At 45.0% G+C, this 26299-nt stretch overlaps 1 protein-coding gene across 2 annotated transcripts in view; it reads right to left on the bottom strand.

Moving 5' to 3' along the window:
* Positions 1-231: 231 nt before the first annotated feature.
* The window catches only part of CALCOCO1 (calcium binding and coiled-coil domain 1), a 46383-nt gene continuing 20315 nt past the window's right edge, over positions 232-26299 (bottom strand). For both annotated transcript variants that reach the window (XM_081971108.1, XM_081971109.1), the window contains 12 exons: positions 25870-26069; positions 24576-24734; positions 23927-24075; positions 23072-23162; positions 22801-22956; positions 14981-15235; positions 12725-12850; positions 10382-10477; positions 10140-10251; positions 7515-7726; positions 6314-6420; positions 232-4532 (listed from right to left, as the gene is read on the bottom strand). In XM_081971108.1, coding sequence (XP_081827234.1) covers positions 4337-4532; positions 6314-6420; positions 7515-7726; positions 10140-10251; positions 10382-10477; positions 12725-12850; positions 14981-15235; positions 22801-22956; positions 23072-23162; positions 23927-24075; positions 24576-24734; positions 25870-26069 — 1859 coding nt within the window. In that variant the 3' untranslated portion in view covers positions 232-4336. The remainder of the gene's footprint in view (positions 4533-6313; positions 6421-7514; positions 7727-10139; positions 10252-10381; positions 10478-12724; positions 12851-14980; positions 15236-22800; positions 22957-23071; positions 23163-23926; positions 24076-24575; positions 24735-25869; positions 26070-26299) is intronic.

Genomic DNA, 26299 nt, shown 5'->3' with positions numbered 1-26299 from the left:
AAGTCTATTGGCAATCATAGTTTCTTGCCTGGCTACATGAGAAGGAAAAGGAATGCCAAAAAGGAAAAAAAAAACTCTCACCCCCCCTTCCCCCCTTCCAGTCCAGCTGGAGTCCAGCTTCCTTCAGCCCCACTTGCCATCAGCAATGTGCAGCAGGATCCTCAAACAGAAAAATATATATCACATTTTCCAAATCATAATTTGCTCAAATAAAAAACAAAAACCAGCGAGTTGCAGAAAGACCGCATTTTATTAGAATAGCTGCAACATGTCATATAAATATAAATATAAATATATACATGTATATATACACCCTATACATAGACTTGGGGAAAGGTCAAGGCTGGGTAGAAGGGTGATTATTGCTCTGAGCGGCTATTATATTTAGTGGGGGGAAAAACCCTCAACTGTTTAGGGAAAGGAAAAAAAAAACAGATGAGGAGAACACAAAGCCACAAATGCAGGTAACAATGGAAAAGATTTTTTTAAAAAATGTGAATGTATAGCTATCAAACCTGTGCTGTAAGTGTTTAGTTGTCTGATAGATGGCAGCAAAGATACAAAAAAAAAAAAAAAAAACCACCTCTAACTCTTTGCTACCATCTAGTGGTCATTCTGGGTCTGATAGCTGTTCAGGCATGAAGAGGCATTTTGTAGCATTATATCTTCAAAAGGCACAAGTCCCTAGAGAGGTATTGTCTCTCTCCTTCTGTATCGACACAACAGGACCTGGATCTTACATTCCTCTCTTGTGACTCAAATGAGAGGTCAAAAGGCAGAAGCCAGGAGAAACTGCAACCCACCCATCCCACCTCACAATTAGAAGGAAGCAAATGCAAAATTCAGCAAGTGCGGGAAAGGGAATATATATACAAGGGCTATGATGTCAAAGGAGGCAACTAAAGCCAAAGGTGCAATCTCACAGAAAGGAGACACATGCATCAGTAGTCACAAGGCAGCAAGTTGAGAATGAGGCAAGAGATTCAGCACAGCATTGGGAAAGAGCAACTTAAGAGGTAAGGACAAACAAACAAACAAAAAAACAACCCCCAAGTCTACTTAAGGAACTGTGGCTGGTTGAGAACCACCTTCACATTTCCCCCCTTGCACTTGTCTCTTCTTGTATGTCTTGGATCTCATTTACTCATGCAGCCCTATCATGATTGACAGCTTCTTCTACAAAGAACCAGATCAAATGAACGATGCCATGTCTCAGGTTCCAGTGCTCCTCCAAACTCTCTTCACATCGATGTATTAGGTGCATTATCCTAGAACCTTTTCCACTGTCACGCTGCGAGTTGCCATTATTATTATTATTATTATTATTTTGCACAGAGGGAGATATGTTCATGTCGCAACATGTGAACATAGGTTCCCTCACTCGCAGTTTTAAATGGTGAACTCCATCGCTAAAGCCTCAGATTACACCTCCATAATCAGGGGGTTTAGCTTCAGGCATTATCCAAGAGATGGAATCCTTGCTGGAAGAAAGATACTCATGGGTGGGCCTCTAGACGCCTACCAGTCAGAGCTAGCATTGCATACGGATGCATCCCCAGTGCCTCACCTGAGGTTTGCACCAAAGGCTACGATCTGAAGGGGGAAAGAGCCTTGAATTATAAACCACGTCTCAGGGAGTAACTACCCATACCCAACAGTTCAGAACTGCAGATACAATGCACACACAAGAAATAATCCCTATGTTTCTAGACTTTTAAGGCAAAAGAATCTGAATAGGACTGGCAAGGTTGCTTTAACTCTCTAATCCGTGAAGTTCTGCATTCCATGCAGTTGGTGTTGGCACTCTTCATAACTTGATCTTTGGCTATTTGTAGAACATCCCTTCTCTTCACATCATTTAACTCCAATTTCTGCCTTTTTCTGCTATTGACATTCTTTGCTACATTGGGTTTGCGTTATTTATGATGAAATTTGTGCTAATATAAATCTATTGTATATATTTGTGCTAATATAATGTATCATAAACATTTGTGCTAAATATAAATTGAGTAATTAAGCTAACCCGGGACTCTATATCTTATAGTAATTTAATTTGGTTTTTGTTCTGAAACAGGTACATTTGCTATCTTTTATTCTGGAAGCATAATTTATTTTAGTATGAGCCGACTTGCATAATGGGCCTAATTTATTCTGTGATGAGAAAATGTAAATCTGGAGCCAAAGTACATTTACGCACAGCTATGATCAAAAGCATCGAGATAAGCATGCTTCAATGTTTTCTGCAGATGCATTGTCCCCTAGCTCAAAAATATATGTATTTCTGCTTAGTACTAACGCCGTGGCAAAATGCTACTCCTGTTGCTAATTCTTAAGAGTGAATTATCTGATCAATTAATTACATGCTGCAAAGTTCTCATGCAATAGCCAATGCTATTTGTTCTGCTCTTTATTCATTTTGGTTCCTTTTGGAAGGAAAATGCACCGATTGCTGTTCTGGTGGGAGGTAAAGAAAGCTAACTTGATTAAAACCACCTCAATTAATTTCTAATTTAAATATATCTCTTAGGTATCTCCTTTCTCACCACTTTCCATTCCCTGAAAGAAATGGAAGTTACTGTACATTGCTGTAATGTCCTTGCCTCTCCTTCTCCACTTTAAATAATATCGTTAGAATATTTGAGAATGGGAATTACAACAGAATAAACTTGCCTTTTGCTATTTATGTAAAGGTAACAGCCACATTTAGGAAAGTTATTGATCATGTTTAAGGGAGAAAAACAACCTTGCCTGTGAATTTGTATAATTTCGTTCCCTCGTGGTGATGAGACATGCAGAAAAAGATTTTATGGTATCTCTTCACTATTTTATTCTAATTTACATGTCTGCGAGTCTGGTTGCTTTAGCTTTTATTTTAAAAAGCCCACATACATTGCTATATAATATATAAATATAAGCAATAAAATCCTTTGAGGTTTTGTTGGAAGAGTTACCAGTAGCTAAACCAATAAATAGACAATCTGTTCATTTGCATTTCATTTGTTTTCTTTCTTTTTACATACTGAGGAGTTAAACTCCTCCTGGACCAAGCTTTCCTCTGCTGTTCTGTATTTAACACTGAGAAGAGAGAGAAGTACCCTCTAAACATGGACATTTTTGCCCCCCGACTCCCCCCCCCCCAAACACTTGTTTTGTAGATAAATTCCCCCAACTATTTATAACCAAGGAATTTATATCCTTAATTTGAGAACTTCCCAAATACTGACTTTTGGTTAATTCCAGGGGTACAGAATTTGTGCCTCCCCAGGTATGGCTGGATTCCAGCTGAAATCAGCCACAAGGAATCTTATTAAGTCTGGAGGCCAGGGATCAGCAGTCCTAATAATAGGAAAACCAAATACGGTGCTGCATGGTTGACTGTAGCCTCAATACCTACGCAACTTTTAAAGACTTTCCTTTCCCATTCATCTCAATTCAGCTGCTACAGATCAGGAAACTGAAACCTCTTCTTCTTCTGTCTCCATTTGCTTGTTATTGATCAAACTCGGTGGTCCAGTGGTTAGAGGGCAGTATTGCAGGCAAACTCTGCCCACAGCCTGGAGTTTAATCCTGAGGGAGTTCAATCAGCCTTCCATCCTTCCAAGGTCAATAAAATGAGGACCCGGGTGGTTGAGGGCAATAGGCCAACATTGTAAACAGCCCAAGAGAATGCTGTATAGCTGTAAAGCACTATTTTGTGTGTGTGTGTGTGTGTGTGCGTGTGTGTGTAAATAAGTCTATGTGCTAAGCGCTATGATCATATCTCACTTGCAATTGCTCCTGAACTTCTATAAAACCTACAGAGTCCTTTCAGGGCAAAGGTCAGAATATCATTACCTTCCATAGTGAGGAGATCTGATCGTCACTGGACAGTCTGGGCAGATGCGCAGGGAGGACCTACATAAACTTGATGGGTTTTGTGGATACATGCATTTTCAAGAATTTTGCAGCACCCGTACATTGGCAGGCAAACAAGAAGGCAAAGTCGTTGTGGGTATTTGTAAAAGATCACACAAAATGCCTGGACAACTACCGCTCTGTGGCGATACACAGCCCAACCCTCTCTACTGTTTAATATCACCTAGTCCCCATCCCTGAGGATACGACTCCTGATGCAAGGTGGCTCTGACTGTTCGACCTTGGAAAAGGTCCCTGGAAGACAACAGGTTTTTTTACAGCCGTCAATGACCCAACGACAGAATTGTGCTAGGATAGTAAGAAACTCCCTATGGAAGCAAGAAGAGAGGGAAGGAACCAGCCTGAATCCTACTGAAATGACAGAGGGAGTGGGGGACGACGACAAGGGGGCATGATGGTGGTGGTGATGGAGACAAGAAGCTTATTCAAAAGTGAAGGGGTCATGGGTGCTGAAAAAGAAGTGCCCGTCCACATGCGTGTCAACTGTTTCCTTGTCACTCTCGGGTGGGAAGCGCTCGTGGCAGATGGGACACTCCTTCCAAAAGCCTGGAGAGGGCAGGTCCAAGGGAGATACGCCCATTCCGGATGGTTCTGACATCTGTCGCCCTGTCAGCCCGCTGAGCACGGAGGAAAAGAATGGGGAAGAGAGAGAGAGAGAGAGAGAGAGATTTTTTTTAAAAAAAGCATTCAAAAATTGAAATTTCATAAATTGATCTTCTGAAATGGGGCTGAATGTATCTCCCATAGGAAACACTGTGCAAAACCAGAGCAGAGTGAAGAATTGCTCAGGCACTCAAGGTCCAAAATGCCTAGAGTCACAGAATTAAGGTCAGTGAGAGTTGACCCCCAGTGTAGGCCAAGATACATTCATCACAAATGAAGGCAGGGGAAAGGTTTCATCCTCCAGACACACAGGGCCCCTTAAGCTAAACAAGTCCTTCACTAAGCATAGAGCTAACACCTGTGGCAATCCGCAAGGAGAGAGAAGAAAAGCAGTGGAAGGGAAAGAGACACCTGTAAATGCGAGGCTTAAGGGTGCAGAAAGGATGGGAAGGAAGGGGATACTGAGACATGATGAATTTACAAGAGATAAAAATGGGCAGAGGAAAAAGGAGCTTACCGTATTTTTCGGAGTATAAGATACAGCCCTCCCCCAAAAGAGGGTGAAAACCTGGGTGCATCTTATATACTGAAAACAGCCATTTTTGGCCTTCCAAAACCCTGCCCTGCATATCCTGTTTTTTGCAAAAATGGATGTGCAGGCTTGGGAGCCTGCAAAGTGGAGAGGGCAAATATGGGTGAACACGGCCCGTTTTTCACAAAAATGGGAGTGTTTTTGCCCTCCCCAACCCCCCAGGACCACTCTACAGGCCTCCTAAACCCTCTGCAAACCCTTTCACACAAAAGGGGGGGTGTACAGAGGGTTTGGGAGGCCTGCAAAGTGCTTCTGGGGACCAGGGAAGTCAAAAACCTTTTTTAAGAAAATAATTACCCTTCCAAAATATTGGTGTGTCTTATACTCCGTTGCGTCTTATAGTTCGAAAAATATGGTACATACCAAGGAGTCAGCTTTTTATTCTGAAAAAATCTGGGAAATCTCACGTTTCCACAGCTAAGGCAGTGTATATTCTTTGTGTCATTAGATATAGAGTTTGGCTGTTAGACAATCCGGACTGGCACTTTGGGCGACTGGAAAATGAAACCCTAATTAAACTGGGTACATTTGCAAGCATTTCTTATTTTGCATAATCAGCATTTTCTTTCTCTCTTCAAACCATGACCTGTCTGGCTTTGCAATTTTTACGAAGTGGCTAGAGAGGAGTGCAGATTACTCAATTACTGGAACACTAATTTGGCCAGGTCCCTGGGTTCTGAGCTTTTGACAGGTACCATCTAGAAAATGTTCAGACGTTGCTGATAACACTTTCCCCCGACCTCACCCATGAAGAAAGCCAAGATTCTTGCAGAGATAATTGCAGTTTCTATATTTTCATTTTATTCTTCAGCATATTCCCAAATCTGGCACTTGCCCAGAAGCTGGGTGCCAGGAGTGATTACAGCAGTGGTGGGATTCAAACTTTTTTACTACCGGTTCTGTGGGCGTGGTTTGATGGGCATAACATGGCTTGGTGGGCGTGGCAGGGGAAGGATACTGTAAAATCCCCATTCCTTCCCGATCAGCTGAGACTCAGGAGGCAGAGAATAGATGGGGGCGGGGCCAGTCAGAGGTGGTATTTACGGGTTCTCCGAACTACTCAAAATTCCCGCTACTGGTTCTCCAGAACTGGTCACACAACCTGCTGAATACCACCTCTGGATTACAGGTATAGTCCAATACATCTGAGAGAGGACAAGGTTGAAGAGAAAATGCAGTACAGGTGGAATAACTTCCCCTCACCTGGCCACTTCACAGAAGCCATTACCCAGTTCTGGAAGGAGTAGATTGGTTTCTTCGCCCCCACTCTGAGCAGCTGCCATCAGAACTGCCTTCTCATCTTCAGCTTCCTACAATGAGAAAAGAGGCATGTTTTCAATATATTTGACTTCGACTCATGCTCACGACAACTGGCCTCTTCTTCCTATGCTGGAGGGCACCACAACTCCTATGCCTCAAGTTATCTCCAATATATGCCTGCATACAGAATCCTCCTTTCAGGACAGCTGATTTGAACAAAAAACTAGGTTCAGTCTCTCCAGCTAAAAGAATTATGGCAAGCAGATGAAAGAGAGTCCTTGCCTAAAATTCTGGAGAGTTGTAGCTAATCAGGCTAAACGCCATCGGAAGATGGGTACAGATCCAGGCCAATAGGCACTTCTCTTGGTGCTAATCACATCTCTTGCCCCTTTTGCATATTATTAATTATTGTTTCTCTGAATTCACAACATTGGAAGCTGGGTATCATGGAAAGTAAGCACATCAACCTTTAGTGCAGATGTCCATGCGTGTATAGCAATAGAAATAGCACTTATATACCGCTTCACAGTGTTTTACTGCCCTCTCTAAGCGGTTTACAGAGTCAGCAATATTACCCCCAACAATCTGAGTCCTCATTTTACCCACCTTGGAAGGATGGAAGGCTGAGTCAACCTTGAGCCTGGTGAGATTTGAGCTGCCAAATTGCAGGCAGCCGACAGTCAGCAGAAGTAGCCTGCAGTACTGCACTCTCTCCACTGCTCCACCGAGGCGCTCTCTCTCTCTCTCTCTCACACACACACACACAAACCCATAATGCCCCTGGATCTGACATATAAAAACGAGCCTCTGTAGTGTCCCCCCCCCCCCTGCAAAGATAAAAAACTAAGCCAGTGTGATAGGAAGCATCCTTTAGGAGAGGCCAGTGGGTTGATGGGCAGCATTTGTAACACGTCGTCTTCCTAGTGATTATGCTCCAACCATAAACATTTTGTGAAAGTGCCAGGCCTCCTCCAAGGATTCCACGGCACTCAGGTACTCACAGTATGCTTTCAAAACCTCAAAACATCCTCCCTATCCCTGGGCTAGATCATCTCTTCGCCTGGATCCCCAAATGCAACTCTTTCGCCCTTCGCCTTGGACAGTATATCTGGGCTGGGTCCTTCCTTGCTTCTCAGGGCCTCACCGAGTCAGAACTGGAATCTTCGGGCAGCTGTTTGATCTGACTAGCAAGAGGAGTGGGCTGGCTGATGACCACTGTGTGAGATAACCCATGGGCGCAGGGAGGCGTGGTGGTCACTGCCCGGGTGTCACACAGACTGTAAGAAGTGAGCTGGGCAGGCAGGCGCATGTCCTCAGGGCATTCGTCCTCGGAGTCAGACAGGGAGTCCAGGGAGCCTAGAAGACGAAAATGAAGGAGATGACATTAGGTGTGTGTGTGTGTGTGTGTGTGTGTGTGTGTGTGTGTGTGTAAAAACAAATCTCTCCCAGAAAGCAATGATGCTCCCAGTAGAGACTGACCTTGCAGAAAAGAAACATTGCTCAGTTTGCTCTAGTTAGCCTCTGAGTAGGGCTTGAACCTGAAACTGACTGTCTGTCCAGGATGTAAATCTGCCCTCCCATCCATTGGTGCCCAAGCACATGCTTGTTGTGCTAATCCAGAGTTGCTGGGTAGGATACTTCCAATTCCTGTCCTCCAAAAGGAACTTAAAAGCAAGGTGCTCTGAGGAACAAGATGTCAACTCTGAAGCAAACCTGGCTGAAGCCATCTCTTGCTGTCTCATAGTTGCTACAAACTCTGAAGTGGGGAAGGGAGGGGGAAGTAGATAGAGTGGTTAACGGTCAAAACAAAAAGTTTTCTTATGGGAATCAAGGTCATCCCAACAGGTGGCAGTTGAATGAGAAGAAAAGTGAGCAAGCAACCTGCCAGTTACTTTAATTGGACGACGTGACCGGTGACATCTGAGGAAGGAAACATTTGTTCTTTTAAGCAGGCTAAAAACCGCGGGAACTTTTAGACTTGGTTTTTACTAGCTGTGCCGATATGATGTATCCAATAAACATGTTCTTTGAGGAATCTACCTGCCTCGGAGTTTTGCTTTTGGCGGATGCGTTATTCGGAACACTGACACAAGAAGGAAGGAGCCCTCTAAAAGTTGAAAAATAAGGGCCTTTCACACTGTTGTTGCTGGGCCCTGCATATTGGCCTTTTTGTTTCATCACCACTCTTCCCTTCCTCTACTTCTTCACATCTGAACCTGTCCTGATCCCAGGAATTTATCTGACATTTCCTGCTTTGGTTGCCTTCTCCCTCCTATCTTCTTGTCAACAGAATAGAATTGATTTCGGATAAGTGGATAGTGAACTAGCCTGCTGTAGTGGTTAGAATATTAGGCTAGAAACTGAGAAATCATGAGTTCTAGTCCTGCCGTAGACATGGAAGCTGGCTGTCCTTGGGCCAGTCTTCTTTCTCAGTCCTAGGAAGGAGATAAGGACAAACCATTTCTGAAAAACCATGCCAAAAAACTTGCAGGGACTTGGCTGGGCAGTCCTCAGGAATCAATGCTGACTTGTGTTGTGGCCCGCCAGCAGCCAGTAGAGCTGGCAGCAGATTCGGACAGTGAGGAGGTTGGGGAGGAACCTGGGCCAGTCCTGGAGTCTGGGGAAGGCTCTGATGAGGGCTCTGTGTCGGAGGCAGAGAGGGGGCCAGAGCCGTATGCCAGTTATTAGCTGACTTCGGAGTCAGACATCAGTGAGGCAGACGGACAGCTGGAGCCTGTTCCCAGTGTGTTCATCCGCATAGTTGCCAGATGAAGCGAACAGCTAAAGAACAGGGGTCAACTTGGGAGTAAGGCCACAGGTGGATGATGAATGGCCCCTCCCAGAGGAAATAAAAGAGGAGCGAAAGGGGAGTGGAGTTTGCAGGAGACAATTAGTTCGCTTCATTGGTTCGTGACTCTTGGAGACTCCTTGCCAAGTTTGGCAGATATTGGCCGGCAGCTCTCCAAGCCAGATAAGGTCTGTGATTGTAAATCCTCCGTTGAAAGACTTTGCTGGATGTGAATGAGCAGAATTCACAGTAAATGAATAAAAGGGGTTTTTGTCGGGACCAGGAGTTTGTTTCATGCTCTTGGGAAGCCTCGGTCAGAACAACTTGAAGGTAAGAAACATAAGGAATAAGAAAAAGGACAGTAAATATTTCCTAATGTACCTGTCATGGATTTGGGAAAGGGAAGCAAAAGGCTCTCCTTTTGAACGTTCCTAGGAAAGGATGTTCCAGCCACACAGAAGAAATATCTGACAAAATCTAAAGTATGACTTTACAGCTTCATTATGGAGTACTCCATAGAGTTCCCATAGGTGTGAGAAAAGAATGGAAGAATTACAAAGTGCACCAACAGGGACAAATGTTCTCAGTTGTTGCCCTACCCACCAGGGTAGTAAACATTTAGTACTCAAGATATTGCTGCACTGCAGCTCCCGTCATTCCTCACCGTCAGACACAGATTCATAGGAATTAAAACCCACCAAACCTATATTGCCCATTTCAGAACAAATATGGGAAGAGAAGATTTAGCTAAGCAAAATTCTGGAGAAGCAGCTTCCACCTCGAGGTAAACTCCATCAAGACCCCCGACCGCTCTGTTCTGAATAAGTTTAAAGATGCTTGAAAATTTAGATTCACAAGGCTAGTTTTAGAACTCAACCAAGTCTGTTGATGCCCATTTCCTTTTGCCTTTGTTACTGATAGCATGGACCGGGGTCACTAAATGTAATTGGCAGGGCTGCTAACTGGTGGTGGTGAACTAACCGGGAGTATCCAGAGCTCTCTCCTCTTCGTCAATCAGAACCGATTCACTCCATTTGTCATCTGCTACTTTGTCCAAACGCTCTTCAAGGCAGCGTATGTACACCAGCAACTCCTGAAGGCAGACAATGGGCAAACACATCAGCATGGAGCTGCAGCGCCTTCCTCCTCTCGCCACTTCGCATCTCTTCTTCTCATACTAAATTTGGGCTTTGGTCAGCTCTCCACTTGGACGCCACACCCACCTGTTTTTCGGACTGCAGTTGTTCTTTCTCCTTCTGGGCAACCTGCAGGGCAGCCCGTAATTCCCGCAGCTCTCGGCGGCTCTCGGAGACTTGAACCTGGTGAGGGCAAAAGTGGCATTTGCCAAAGAGGAATTTTAGAATAACATATAGAGAGAGTTATGAAGCCCACTCGGGAACTAAACACAGGTCGTCCCTTCGGGGAGAGGGGGCGGTCTAGAAATCAAATAAAATTGAAAAATTAAAATAAAATAGGTAGTCCTCAACTTACAACAGTTCGTTTAATGACCGCTCAAAGTTACAAACGGCACTGAAAAAAGTGGTTTAGGACTGTACGACCATTGCAGCATCCCCGTGGTCATGTGATCAAAATTCAGATGTTTGGCAACTGGTTCGTATTTTTAATGAAGGTCGCAGTGTCCCGGGGTCACGTGATCCAGCCGTTGTGACCTTCTGACAAGCAAAGTCAACGGGGAAGCCAGATTCACTTTACAACCACGTTGCTAACTGAACAAATGCAGTGATTCACTTAACATATTGGGGAGAGGGGGCGGTTTATAAATTTAATAAACTATAAAACTATAACTATAACAACGGTGGCAACAGAAGTCGTAAAATGGGGCAAAACCCACTTAACAAGTGTTTCACTTAACCACATAAATGTTGGGCTCAATTGTGGTCGTAACCCAAGGACTATCCGTAGTTAATGCTCATGCCCAATGCTGGGATTTTGAGGAAGCTCCTTTCCTTTTTAGAAAGCTCTGACCATTTTCTAGTGCCCCTATTTTATTCATGGGGCGGAGCCTCCCCTTCACCACTGACCAACTCCATTTCCTAAAGGACTTTTAGGCTTCTGTTTTGATTTATTGTCACATTGCACCAGTGGTGGGTTGCAGAGGGGTGTACTGGAGCCTGCCCAGAGCACCGGATACCGTTCCGGTACGGTGCTCCAGAGGGCCCACCTGCCCGCCAGAGCTCCTTACCAGTCTTTTAAGTCTTCTGCACTTGCGCATGGCGCGTACAGCACCTGCGTGATGCTCCGCGGAGCAGCTGGAGTGTCGCGAAGGTGCTAAGATGCATGCGCGCACTGCGCACATCCATGTGGATGCCGCCGGGCCTGTTCCAACCGTACTGGTTGGAACGGGGTCCAGAACCCACCACTGCATTGCACTCACCTCTTAGAGCAGGCCTGCATAACCCAGAGAATGAACCCTGATGAATTAAAAATAATTGTGGGCAGCAAAGCAATATCTGGTGGGCCAATCAGCTGCTAGTAGGGAGGAGGGAGCGCTTGAACAAGGGGTAGCAGTGAGGCCTGAGATGCCCAGCAACACACCTTTTTGGGTGGTGGTGAATTTAATGACTTTTTAATAAGCAGCATCAAACCACACAGGGATGTTTGATGAGCCTTGTGTTTAAGCCTTTCCTAACTTGGTGGTCTCCTGATACAGTGAGACAACAATTCTTTGACCTCCTGGCCAGGATGGTCAAGACAGATCTAAAGGAGTTGCAGTCTAGAGAGCACCCAAGTTAAGACGACTTATTCTGTAGATAAAGGTAAAGGTTCCCCTTGCACATATGTGCTAGTCATTCCCGACTCTAGGGGGCAGTGCTCATCTCTGTTTCAAAGCCGAACAGCCAGCGCTGTCTGAAGACGTCTCCATGGTCATGTGGCCGGCATGACTAAACGCCGAAAGAACACAGAACACTGTTACCTTCCCACCAAAGGTGGTCCCTATTTTTCTACTTGCATTTTTGCGTGCTTTCGAACTGCTAGGTTGGCAGAAGCTGGGACAAGTAACGGGAGCTCACTCTGTTACGCGGCACTAGGGATTCGAACCACCTTTCTGATTGACAAACTCAAGGTCTTAGCCACTGAGCCACCATGTCCCCTTCCTAGGTGCATCTAACCAAATAATTGGATATCGAGGATTGTTGAAGGTCTGGACAAAAAAATTATGTGAGGACTAAGGATGGTCAGTGACAACAGGATAGTGACTGGCAAATCGGAATAAAAAAAGAAGAGGAATTGAAATGGAAGGATAGGCTCTGTTAGCCTTTAGTCAATAATTTCAAAAGTCACAGAAAGAATCATGAATCCTGCAAGGGAGGAAGAGCCCCAAGAGTTCTTTTCAAAACTTTCTCTTCTGGTGATCCTTGCACGATAAAGAGGTCTTGCAACCCATCTAAACAGCAGGCAAGGGAGTAAAACGTCTTCCTGGAATCTTGGCAATCTTAATCTGTAAACGGCTCCTACTTATGAGAGGACTGAAACCACTACCCAAAGTCTCTGTTTTCCCTCCCTCCTTGAATGATGGAATCCTTTTCCCAGTGGAGATAGTTTACCAGACTGGCATCCCGTTCCTGTACCAGCTCCATACGCAACCCCTGGCGCTGTGCCCTTTCTTCTTGCAAGTTGTTTTCAAGACGGAGAACCTCAGCACTCAGCTTTAGGATCTTATCTTTCTCGGCCTAGCAAAATATAAATTTGAAAGGAAGCGTCAGTGCAGGATGAGATTACTAACACCTCCCTCCCTCCCCCCTCTGCTCTATGGAAAGCTATTAAACTATTTGGCAAGGTCGGATTTTTCATGAAATATGCAGAGCTGGAGAACCCAAGGAAGTATAGATGTTACTTAACGACAATAATGGCCCTCACTACAGTTTTAATTGCTTTTAATAAATTATGTAAACTTTGTAAATTTTGTTTTAATTGCGTATGCTGCCCAGAGTCGCGTGAAAGTCAGATGGGCAACTATATAAATAGAAATTCAATAAATAAACGAACAATTCAATCCACCAACTCCTCAGTAGGACCATGTTGACAGAGCTAGCAAAGGTTTTAGTTCAGGGACATCTACAACTGTAAAGAGCAGCTAGATTAGGAAGGAGTCATCTATAGATTTGTCCATAGACTTAGTTATCCCAGCAATTCTGTCCCTGTCTTAACAGTGTGTGGGAAATGCAAGAAAGGAAGAATGAAAGAATGAAAGAAGGGAGGGAAGGAGGGAGGGAGGAAGGGGGAGGGAGGAAGGAAGGAGCGAGGGAGAGGGGAAGGAACGAAGGAAGACCCCAAGGAGGACTCAACATAGTTAATAGTGACAGAATAGTTCTCTACAAGATCCACGCTATTGATAAAAGGGATCCCACAGAGCAAACTAGATCGCTGAACATTTTGGTTTGTGATCATACTGGGAAAAATTGGCACACGTACAAAATTCAAATATAAAATGAGATTCCTTTTAATAGTTAAGTAAAACACTTCAAATTTGAAACTTTCTAGGCAAATCATCCCAACTGGAGTTGGGAACAGCTACTCTTCACTGAATGTTTCAAAACTCTTTTGACCTTACCAGAAGTGTTTGAAATTCGAACTAGCCCCACTTTAAGCTCAAAGGGCCAATTCTATAGGATTGTTTTAAGTTCAGAACACTTTCAGCCAAAACACCCACCTTCAAATTGAAACGTCCCAAATTCCTACACATAAAATCTGAAATGATGGAAGCCTGCACCCTTTAATGCATCCCTCTCACTAAGACTTAGATTTAGCTTATAGAAGATAATGTAGTGCAGTATACTAGGAAAAGTTTATCCCTTGCTAGAAACATTCCCCAGAAAGGGAATGTGGGGAAGCATCGAAATGCTTTAAAATACTGTGTGGTACTTGGTGTTCTTTCAGCTTGCTTGTTTTCTTGCAGTTTTTGTTATCAAACTAGGCAACATCAGCAGCATGAGAGAGCACCAAGAACCCACATTCAACCCTGAGCTACAAATATTCTCTTTTATCCCTTTGAAATACAGAATAATTTAGGTCCAAAGCCATATCATTCTTTTTCTTTTGAAACTCCCAAACATTCAATCTCGGCAATTCAACTGCTTTGGGATTTTGTTCTTTCTGCATGCACAACTAATTTAAAAACTTCCCCAGAGCTTAATTTCAATCCAAAATAAAAAGATCCATGTTTGCATCGATGGATGTCAGGATCCTTTTGCTTTATTCCCTCTCTACTACAAAGAAAATAGGCAATGCTTATGTGGATTGGGGAAGGTAGCGTTATTTATAGTGCTGAAAATGTTGGACTAGGCGTGAAGGGGGTCTAGTGTCTAAATGCCACTTGATTATAGATAATTCTAGACCATTTGCTCCCTCTCAGTTTAATCTCAGCCCTGGATTGCTGAGAAGGTAAATGATGTGAGGCTTCCACATGCATGGTGCAGACTTCCCACAAGGCAGAAGAAACATAAATGATGAAGACAAAAAAAAAAAAAAAAACCCCACAGAAGTTGGCTCAACCATAGTTCCATTTTAATCCTCCTGGCAATCTTTTAAACTTGTAATTTATATTGGGGTATTTTAATTTTAACCTTATTATTACTATTTCTATGTATTGTAATGATTGTTGTGTGATTTTTATACCTCCTCCGTGTAATGTTTAATTGTATAATATGTGCTTTTTTATTTATTGTACGCCGCCCCGAGTCCCTTCGTGGAGAGGGAGCGGCTAACAAATCTAATAAATAAAAATAAATAAAAATAAAAAATAATAAAAATAAGTTTGCTCAACTGATTTGGGGGATCACATGCACAAGTGCCCCACATACCTCTACATTCTGCAACAGCATGGCTTTCTCCTTCCACCATTGGCCTTTGCCTTCTTTCCACTTGAGGGTCATGTCAGCAAGCTTGATGTTCACCTCAGCTGCCTCAAGGCGGCTCTTGTGGAGATCAGAGATGGTGCGGTCTCGGATGGAGGCCACACTGGCGAGCTCTTCCCCCAAAAGAGCCACTTTCTGCTGGCTGGCAGCCAGAACATCCTGTGTGGTGCGCAACTGTTCACACAGGGATTCCATCTGTGCCTAGAAAGAGAGAGGACTGAGAGGAAGAGGGACAAGAGAAAGTGGAGAGGCCGTGTCCAACCTTCATGGTACTAGGAGAGCCCCAGGAAGAGAATAAGGGGTCTATAATAGCAGCCATTAGGATTCAACAAACTTTCTAATCCTGAAGTGGGAAATCTGTCCCAGCAAGTACAAGCATGGATTATGGAAGGTGGTGTGTCTTCCGATACTTGATGTTTTCAAGCTTTAACCTATTTCTTGAACAAAAAAAAAACCTTTCCTGATTTTTGCAAAGAGAGATATTGATCTAGTTTCTTTCCCTGGGACAAAAATAAATCCCTGGGTTCTGGTTCCCACCCATCCACTCCTCTGCCCTGCAAGTCCTGAGAGAACAAGTGGTTTTGCTTAGATCAGGGCTGGCTGATTTTTGTCAGTTCTTTCTTGTTCTCTAACAGGAAACCAGCTCTGTTGGCTGTAACTTTGTTCCAAGCCTATTTACAAAACGAAGCGCGTGGGTTTATACCTTATTTCTCCTAGAATTTTTAAAAACTTAATTCACGAAGTGTCCAGTAGAACTGGTGCCATTTTGTACATGGATCTTCTTCCACAAAACACGTTTGGAGAAAAAGGGTTGGGCCTGAAGCAACATCACCCTAGATTTTTTTGCCTATGACATGTCCTGATCTGTGCTTTGCTTGTTCAACCTTGTTTTTTTATCAGTCTAAACCAGTGGTTCCCAACGTGGGCCCCACACCCCACAGGGGGGCAATTTGATTTTTAATGGGGGCAATTTGAACCTTGTTTAAACCAGGTTAATGGCCTTTTAGGCATCCTCCCTGTGAGTAGAATTCACTTTTTGAGTAAAGTAAGAATTATATGTCACGGGAGGGGGGGGGGCATCAGGTTTTTAGAGATGCTTAGGTGGGGCAAGGACAAAAAAAGCTTGGGAACCACTGGTCTAAACTATCATTCTGAACTCCTGGATACCTTCTTGTTGTAAACTACTATCTTTCTTTTGGTAATGGAAATAGCATAACCCCTGGATTAGGGATATCCACTGGATGGCTATTTAAGGTTCCATACTCAAGGAAATTAGACGGTTACTTGCATTTAGGATGGGCAAAAAGGGGTTCCTTGCATAAGAACAGAAATTACTAGGTACTGGAGATAGGTTATCAAGACTGGGTGTCTTGAGAAGTTCTGGGAGAACAGCAAAATCATCCCATTAGAGACACCATTAGAGAGAGCGTGCTGGACTTGATAAACCTTATTTTTAATATCCCTAGAGGCTTCCAGTCTTCGGGTACTGTCAGGGTTCCAAAGGATGCCCTAATTAATTCATGAGCCTCGAGCCAAATTTCAAAAGAAATCCAGTTATTTATTAGGCACAACATGTCAGCACTGTTCCCATTTGAGGTCAACTCTGCCGCACGTGATTTACAGTTCAACTGTGATCCTGTTTCCCCCCTCCTCCCAGAGTGTGTCATTAATCACATTGTCCAATGAGACACTTTGGCGGACTGTAAAAACCATGCCTTTCAGGCTGGCTTCGGTAATCTAAGATCCGACCTTGAGGAAGGTATGCATGGAATGTGCTTCTCAACATGGCTGCTGAACAGCTCCATCAGTCCTCCCCCCTTCTTGCCCATGGCAACTCGAGAGCAGATCATGATTGCTTTGCGAGTTGACATTCGGCTCCCCTCACTTCCTGAAGGTGACCTGTGCAAAACAAACAATTTGAGTAGAGTTATAGGATTTATGGATGCGACCCTCCCCCCAGGCTGGTTTGGATTTTCTGCATGGAATTTTGCTATAAGATGACCAGCCTGTATATTCCTACTCTTTACTCAAGATGCCTCTGATAAGGGGTAACCCTTCTACTTAATTAAGTATTAGAGTTGTCTCTTGTGCCACCTTGAATCAAGGATTTACTGCACCTCATAATGGGTTTGGCCCCTGATGACCATGGGATCTGGGGGCTCGCGGGGTAGTGGCTTCAAGGTCAATCCGACTATGGGTTTTAAGAGGCTACTATGGAATACTGGGTGTATCTTCCCTAACAGTCGGGGCAACTTCAATTGAACAGTGACTGGGTTGATGATCTTTACTATGGGGAATGGTCCCATAAACTTTGGCCTCACTTTCTTGCTAGGGAGTTTTAACCTCAAATATTTTATGGAGTGGTTGACCTTGTCCCCCAACTGGACTGGCCATTGCAGAACTCGGTATTTGTCTGCCTGTTTCTTATAGGTTTGTGACACTTTAGTTAGTGCTTTCTTGACATTATCGCAGGTTGCTTTCAGCGTTGACATCCCATCAGTCAAGCTGACTGAGGAGGGAGAATCCCTTGGATACTTAGGCATTGGGACAAATTCTATGTCGCTACCACTTTGAATGGGGTTAGTCCCATGCTACTATGAGCAGCTTTATTGTACGCGACCTCAGCAAAAAGCAGGAGGTCCACCCAATTGGATTGTTGATAGTTCATGCAACACCTCAGGTACTGCTCTACCATGGTGTTAAAACTTCTCTGCCCCCCCCAACATTGGTGCTTGGATGAAAGGCTGAGCTAAGGCCCTGGAACAACCCAATGGACCGCAGGAACTCCCTCCAGAACTTAGCCATGAACTGGACTCCTCTGTCTGAGATAATTCTCCATGGTACTCCATGCAGGTGGTAGATGTGCTTCAGGAACAGTTTGGCCAACTGGTGGGCTGAGGGTAGTCCACTACAGGGTATGAAGTGCGCCTGTTTGGAGAATAGGTCTATTACAGTCCACATCACCATGTTTCCCCCACTTTTCAGCAACTTCACTATAAAGTCCATTGTGATTTCCTCCCATGGTCTCGTTGGCTCTGCTAATGGTTGCAGCAGTCCAGGGAGTTTTCCTGGTCATTTTTTCATTGTGGTGCAGATGGTGCAACTTTTCACATAACTGTCCACGTCTTTCTTTATGGCGGGCTACCAGAATTGCCTTTGTGCTAAGTGTAAAGTCTTTAGGAACCCAAAGTGGCCTGCTGGTTTGATGTTGTGGCTTCTCTGGAGGATTAGGGTGCATAGGGATTCTTAGATGTAGAGTTTCATCTCCTTCCATGCTAGGTCATCTCTTTTTATCAAGATGTGCTGATTGTCACGGAACGAGGGGTCTGCTAGCAGACAGTTTTTGTTGGGTACTGAAAGCCTCCAGATTTTTTTGGTCAGTCCAGACTTCGAATGGTCTCTGGCTCCCTTCCAGCAGGTGGCACCAGGTTAGCAGTGCCCATCTCACTGTGAAAGCCTCTTTTTCCCATGCAGCCCATCATCTCTTTGTGTCCGTGAGCTTGCGGGAGGTGTAGGCACAGGGCTGTAGGTTTCCTTCGTTTTTTCGTTGTAGTAGCACTGCTCACACTGCCACATTGCTGGCATCTGCTTGGATAACCAAGGGCTGTTCGAGATCAGGATGCTTCAGCACTGGTTCCTTTGCAAACATTTCTTTTAGTGTTTCAAATGCCTTTTGGCAGGTTAGGTCCCACTATAGAGGTTGTCCCGGATGGGTTTTTTCCCCTGGGCCCCCTGTCTTTAAGAGGCCCATCATGGGTTTGGCGATCTTTGAGAAGGAGGGATGAATTATCTGTAGACGTTTGCGAACCCTAGGAAGTTTTCTAGCTGTCTGCGGTGCAAGGGGGTTGCCAACCTAGGATAGCTTGTACTTTGGCTGGCTCCATCTCTATGCCTTCATTTGACACTCGGTAGCCCAGGTAGTCTAGCTGTGCATGGTGAAATTCACGTTTTGAGAGCTTGATGTACAGGTTGGCTGCCAGATGTTTTTCCAGTACCTGGCGGACTAAGGGCATGTGATCATTCATGGTCTCAGTGTAGATGAGGATATCATCCAGATAGATGAAGACCTCCTTGTAGAGGTGCTCATGCAGTACTTCGTTTATTAACTGCATGAACACTGCTGGGGCTCCTTGCAGCCCGAAGGGCATCACTTTGAATTGGAAGCTCCCTAGGGGGGCAGTTGAATGTTGTTTTCCATTCATCTCCCTCCCTGACGTGTATTAGGTAGTATGCTTCTCTGAGGTTCAATTTGGTAAAAACTTTTCCCTTGACTAAGTAAGATAGCATGTCCTTCATGAGGGGAAGAGGGTATAGAATGTATATGCACACACAGTTTATCCCCCTAAAGTCCACGCATAATATAGTTGTCTTTTTTTACTTTGAATAGGACTGGCGCTGCGACCCATGACTTGGCTGGCTCAACCCTTGCTAGGTTTTTATCTATGTATTTGTGCATTTCTTGCCTTTCCAGGAGCGTCATAGCGTACAGTTTGGGCTTGGGTAGTTTTGCCCCGGGAATGATTTCAATGGCGCTGACTGTCTCACAGTGGAGAGGCAGAATGTCGCAAATACTTCTGTGAGGTCCTGGTATTCCCTCAGGATCTGTTCTGCCTCTGGGGTTTTGTTGGAAGTGGTTGCCAGTTGTTCTGGTTGGCTCTTTGGGAGGGTTCCCTGTGTGGGCGGTGTTTCTATTTCCTGGTGAAGAGGGAATTGGGGCCCCCTTGCTATCCTCAGTCTGCGGCTGCCTCCTTGCCACCAGATGGTCGGTCCCCGCTTGTCTAGCCAGGAGAGTCCCAGTATAACTGCATCTGTCATTTTGGGGGCTATTACAAATCAAATTACTTCCCAGTGATTCACTAGCTCTAGCCTCACTGCAGGGGTGGGTTCCTGCCAGTTCTAACCACTTCTATAGAAGAGGTTCCACAAATCTACCGTGCCATTTAGAACCGGTTCCAGCTCCCTCCCCCTGCCCGTCCGCACCATGCTTGCCCCGCCCACCACTCACTAATTGGCTGGCTCACCAATTGCTCCACCTGTCTCTAAGAATCCTATCTAAACCTTAAAGTCTTAAAGCTGTCAAGTTTGAACATTCCTGGGTTTTTTTTTCTAAAGGGTTAGGGGTGCAAGGGTTTTGTAACTTGACAGCTTTAAGACTTGTGTGCTTCAAATGCCAGAGTTTCTGAGCCAACATGACTGGAGGAGAAATTCTGGGAGTTGAAGTCTACAAGTCTTAAAGCTGTGAAGTTTGAACACTCCTGGGGGTATTTTTTCTAAAGGGTGAGGGGTGCAAGGGTCTTGTAATTTGACAGCTTTAAGACTTGCTTCAAATGCCAGAGTTTCTGAGCCAACATTTTGGTTGCTAAGCAAGAGCGTTGTTAAGTGAGTTTCACCACATTTTACAAGTTGGCCACGCCCACCCAGGCACATGACTGCCAAGCCACTCCCACCCAGTCACATGGCCGGCAAGCCACTCCCACAAAGCAGGCCACACCTTCAGAAGAGGTTCTAAAAAAATTTGAAACCCACCACTGCCTCACTAGTTCGGTCAGGTGGGTGGCATAGGCTCCCCCCACTAATGACCTATCGACCTGTCCGAACTGGATCGGGTGGGTCAGACTTTTTGCTTTGATCCCCATTTTCAGGACTGTGATAAGGTTGACCAAGCATCCAGTGCAGCCTGAGTCTTGGAAAGTCTCCTGGGTTCCCGTTTTTGGGGCTGTGAGGCGTATTGGGAAAATGAAAGGGTGAACTGGTTTACTCACTATTGGGTCATTTTTGCCCTCATAGGATTCTGGCAACTGGTCGTCGTTGCCTGAGGTTCCTCCCCCTTTAGCTGGGGGGCGGGAGGGGCGTCTGCAGGCTGGAGGGCCTGTTGGTGGTGTGCTTGGGGCCTCATTCTGGTTGTGCCCTGGGTGGTGGGTCTGAACTTGGCTTGGGGGCTGGGGTTGCGCATGCTGGCCTATCCCTCCACATCTGTAGCATTTCAGCGGACTTTGTGGGAAGGCTGGTTTTGGGACCAGCTGTGGTGCTGTGGTTCCCTGTCGGCTGGATGGTCTCTGGTTGGGTTGATCTCTGTCTTTGGTATCCAGTTGCTTTCCTATGTTGTTGGCACGCAATCCACCGTCGACTTTTATGGCTACTCGGAACCACTCAGAGAGTTGGTTTGGGATGTCCCGGTAGGCAGTTACCTGGGTGATTTGCTTGTCCAGACTTGTTCTGAAAAAATGCACCAACAGCTGCTCTGGTAAAGGAGGCAGCTTCCCTATGACTCTCCTAAATTCACGGATGTGTTCTTTGATGGGTCACCCCCTCTGCCTTAGGTTTCTGAGCTCATCTTCCGCATATGGGTCCTCCTCCACCTCCTCAAATATGGCCTCTAGCAGTTGTAGGAAGTCATCTACGTCTTGCAGCTGGGGAGCTCGCCTCTTGTGGAGGGCTGCTAGCCATTCCCTTGCTTCTCCCTCTAGCCCTTCGACGATGGTATTCACCATGGCTCTGGGGGATGGGTAGAGATGTCCATAGCATTCTAGGTGGATCTCAGCTGAGTCAAGGAATAGAGCTAGTTAGTCTGAGTCCCCATCAAATTTTCCCCTGAAGCGGGGGGGTTTGTTCAGCATTGCTCCTCCCTCCTCCTGTCGGCACCTGTAAGCCCATGCTTGATGTGGATGCCCATCTTCCTTGGCTCTAGTTTGGATAGAGGGAGGGGATTGCCTGCCCTGGGTGGGCTGCCTGCTGCGTGGGAGAGGCACTGGCTGCAGTTTCGGGCTCCTTCTACTTCTAATGGGTGGAGAAGGGGGGCTGCGCTCCAGTCTGCGCCTCCTCACTTCAAAAGGATCAGATGTCCCTCCCCCCTATTTTGAGCGGCATAATGGCCCCTCATCACAAATGGTGGCCCGGTAAAATTCCTCCCGCAGTTGCTCTATTGAACTTCCCAGGGGTTCCATCGCAGGCTTTGGGAGCCTGGTTTGTGCCCAGTCCCACATCCAATCCACTCTTCCCAGCTCGCTCAGGAGTTTTCCCCTTTTCTGGGCATTGGGGTGAGGGAACTCAACTTTGGCTGCTTTAGTGGTTAACTTCCACCAATACTCATGCCTTCTTGCTTCGGTTGCTAGAGTAGGCATCTCAGCTTTGAAGGCTGGGGAGGGCTGCACTCTGGTTGCAATCAGGCTGTTGGGTCCTGGGATTGCAAGGTTGGAGGAAATCTCTGCTTTCCTTTTGGTCGCTTGGAGCAGGGTATCTTCGGATAGTCCGTCCTCTGCTATGGTTGCCTGAATTTCTCTCAAAGCACCCCAGATGTCGGGGAGCGATTGGACAGCCAATTCCAATTCAGGAAGTCTGGTAATCTTGATTTAAAAAGAGAGTTGACCTGCTGTCAGGGTTCTGACGGATGCCCTAATTAACTCATGAGCCTCAAGCCAAATTTAAAAAGAAATCCAGTTATTTATTTGGCGCAACATGTCAGCACTGTTCCCGTTTGAGGTCAACTCTGCTGCACGTGATTTACAGTTCAACTGTGACTGTTTCCCCAACTCCTCCCAGAGTGTGATTGTGTCATTAATCACATTGTCCAATGAGGCACTTTCGCGGGCTGTAAAAACCACGCCTTTCAGACCGGCTCTGGTAATCTGAGATCTGACGTTGAGGAAGGTATGCATGGAATGTGCTTCTGAACATGGCTGTTGAACTACTCCATCAGTTCTCCCCCCTTCCTGCCCATGGCAACTCGAGAGCAGACCATGATTGGTTTGCGAGTTGACAGTACTTACTGTGCGGCGGTTAGCAGCTGCCAGCTTCTGCTGCAACTTCTGAATATCTTCCTGCAGCATGAGAGCCTGGGAGATTTTCTCGCCGTGACGAGTCTTGGCTTCTTGCAAGTCGGATGCCAGGCTACGGCTCTCCTCCTTGGAAGCCTGCAGCTTGACCTGGAGAGGAGAGAAGACTTGTTTCCAACATGCCAGCTGCTTGGCTAACGATGCCAGCTCTGGTTTCCTGCTCCTCTTTGTTTCCCTCTTTTCAAACCTGTTGCTCCATGCTCACCTGGTACTGCTCTTTCTCAGCATTCTCTTCTTTGAGCTGATGGTGGATGTGTTCCTGCTCCCTCAGAAGTGACTTCACTGTGTCTTTCACCCTGCAGCAGAAATGATCCAAACAGTATATGAACGTGTGAGGAATATTCACTGTACTCTTTCTACTCAGGAGCATCTCTAAAATAGGTCTGTCTCTCTCTACCTCTACCTACCTACCTACCTACCTACTGTACCTATTTAGAAACCACCCTTTAGTTCCATCTTTGCATCATCCTCAATATAGCATGAGCATCCATTAGCCCAGCAGCCTAATTCCAAGATGATGCTTTAGCCACAACCTATTAATTTCCAGGCATCACTAGGTTACTAAATAGATCAGCTTCTCTGTATGAAAACATTCCCCAACATAATCTAATTCACTGAGAGTGGGCTTGTTACAAACAATGTAAAAATCAATATTGATTCCTAAATTTCCTACATTCCTCTACTTCCTCCATCTACATTTAATTCATGATCTGAATGATAGTGGATATCCGCTGATAAAACCAAAGATATGGAAACTAGGACACAATATATTAAATCCTGGGACAATTCCTTGAGATTGAGTTAGAATGGCACAGATAACTGATTCCATGATGATCCTGATTCCCCCCAATCTGATACCCCATGGCTGTGTTGCTCCTAGAAACTTCTAATAGTCTGAGTTAATACGAGTTCTAATCAAAAAATCAACAATTGCCTATCGGTAGCTCAAAGACATTGTCCCCCCCACTCCCATCTCTCTCTCTCTTCCTCCTTCTTTCCCTCCCACCACCTCTCTCCCTTTTGATTGTACTTGAGATGCTTTCTTTGACATGGCCTTGACCTGTCTAATTCCGTCTCCCTCTGAAGCATCTTCTCTCCAATCCCCTGGATATCGCTCTCCAGTTCCTGGATTCGGGCCAAGTGCTCAGTTTCTTGAATGCTTAGAGTATCTCTCTGCTTGGAGATTTCCGTGTAAGAATTGGACAATTCCTGGTTGAGGGTAGAGAGGAAGAAAAGTGAGTGATGTCTATAACATTTGAATAAAATAAAATAAAATAAAAAACAGCAGCTAGTTTTGCTGACAAAATTGAACACAGCAACATATGAATAACTCTACTGGATGAAAGCAAGGCTCATTTTGATCCAGAATAGTTATTTCTCACAATGCTCAACCAGATGTAAAACTATGAGATGGAGACATACACCTTTCCTACTAATGTTCTCCTGAACCTGATATATGGAAGCATGTTAAGCACCGCATGCATACGAACTAATCTGATGCAAGCATTGAGGCAGAGGGGCATCACTCTGTACAGAAGGGATATCCAGATCTTGCTTCAGGCTTGGAGTCAGATGTTGCACAAAGTTTTGTGGCCACCTGAGTTTTTGCTTATTAAGATGAGGGGAACACAACACCTTTCCTGAAGCTTGGGAGGTGGGATCTGGAGGAGCTGGCAAGTCCTACTGCAGAACCTTGCTTTCTGCCTTGCCTTATATTGTGCAGCCAGCTTGGTGTGCTCATCACGTAGGGAGCTAAGTGCTGCTTCTAGATCTGCTGCGCGGCTTCTCAATTCTTGAACCTCTTCCTTCAGGCGGCAGGACTCACGCAACAGGGCTCCTTGTTCCTGACGACTCTCTTCCAGCTGAGTCTGTGGGGAAGTAGAGAGAGAGATACTGTACCGAAGTACAAAGTCAGAGGACACGTTCATTCAGTGGGCTGGATTTTACCGTCTTTGTATTGCTATCCTAGGATTAAAAGCTGATTAAAATTTAAATCATGATATAATCTTTCCAGGCTGAAATATTTCAAGGCTATTTGTATGCTGCATTGCTTCTTTCAAAATAGGTTTGCATGAGGAAAGCTCAACGTGCCAGAGAAAATCATTTATCTCAATCTTCAGATACTTAGTTTTTTATACAGCGAAGCCAAAAAAGGAATGTCTCCGTAGCAGCTTAATGGTTCTGGTATAATTCCAGAAGATTGAAAAACTCTGCTATCTTGGCTTGATGAAAGCAGAAGGTCAACCATTTAATATTGGATGGATAGTCCAGGACATCTTAAAACTCTTGCTCCATCTCATTCATTTTGGCACCTTAGGAGGACAGACTGGGCACAGAGAGGTTGTTGGACTACTTTTTAGATTGCTAGCCAAGTTAGCTCAGGTAGATGGAAGTTGGAGCCCAAGCACACGAAGAAGACCAACCTCTGACACCAATACTGTGGAAAACATCAGGTCATAGGTCAAGGCTTTAATTTGTGTCATGATGTACCTCCAAATTTGAATGTGGAAAGTGAAGATGCTGACTCAAAGGAAGCAACTAGTATATTTTCCATTAATAATCACCAGGGATAGGACCGTTCTCTCATTGCTGGTATTGTTTAACCTTTAATTATATCAGAAGATACTGTATATTTAATATGGAAATGATAACATTCCCTTTGTATTAGAGATGATATGGAACAGAATTAAAACCAGGAATCATTGAGTTTGTTGCAATTTATTTCTAAGCCCTCCCTTCTCTAGAGGGCGCTAAGAATGTCTACAATAACCTCACAAAATAGGCTGGGTTGAAAAAAATGTAAACAGGCCTAAAATCTAGAGCATTTCATAGCTGAGTGAAAGCCTGAATTTAGAATTTCCTGAGTTGAGTTGAATGCTATAGTTAGGCAGCAAGCAACTAGTCATGAAAAAATAATTATACTCACGGAAGGAAATACACCTCGCTTTAGGGTCAAGAATGTTGGCTTACAGAAAGAACTAAGGGTTGCTTAGAGCATCCTACCTCAAGTAGCGTGGCCTTGGGAACTACCAGCAGCATGTCAGTTCCTCCTCCTTCATCGCTGGCCTCCTCTAGAGTGACGAGCTCATCCATGGGACAGGGTTCGCTGAACTGGAAAGAACAACTTTGGCCACGCACCTCCCCATGGCGATCCACATAGCGAAAGTGATATTGCTGCGGTCCTGGCTTAGGTAAATAGCTGGCTGTGAAAGGACAAATATATTTACTGTATTACTTTTCTGACTTCTGAATATGAAGGCTTCCTTTTATTGCTTGGCTCCTAATGAGTCACAGATAAAAGGAAAACCAGAGGTGGGAAATTAGGATCTGTTTCGATTAACATTCTCTTTTCTTAATTTCTGATGAAGCTAAATAACTTTTTGCTTTGCTTTTAGTACAAAATGGCATTTTATTTTGCTCCCAGTTTCACTGC

This window comes from Natrix helvetica, assembly GCF_964273705.1.
Source record: "Natrix helvetica genome assembly, chromosome: 1".
In the NCBI taxonomy this organism is placed as follows: Eukaryota; Metazoa; Chordata; class Lepidosauria; order Squamata; family Natricidae; genus Natrix; species Natrix helvetica.
This window is presented reverse-complemented; position numbering and strand designations above follow the sequence as displayed.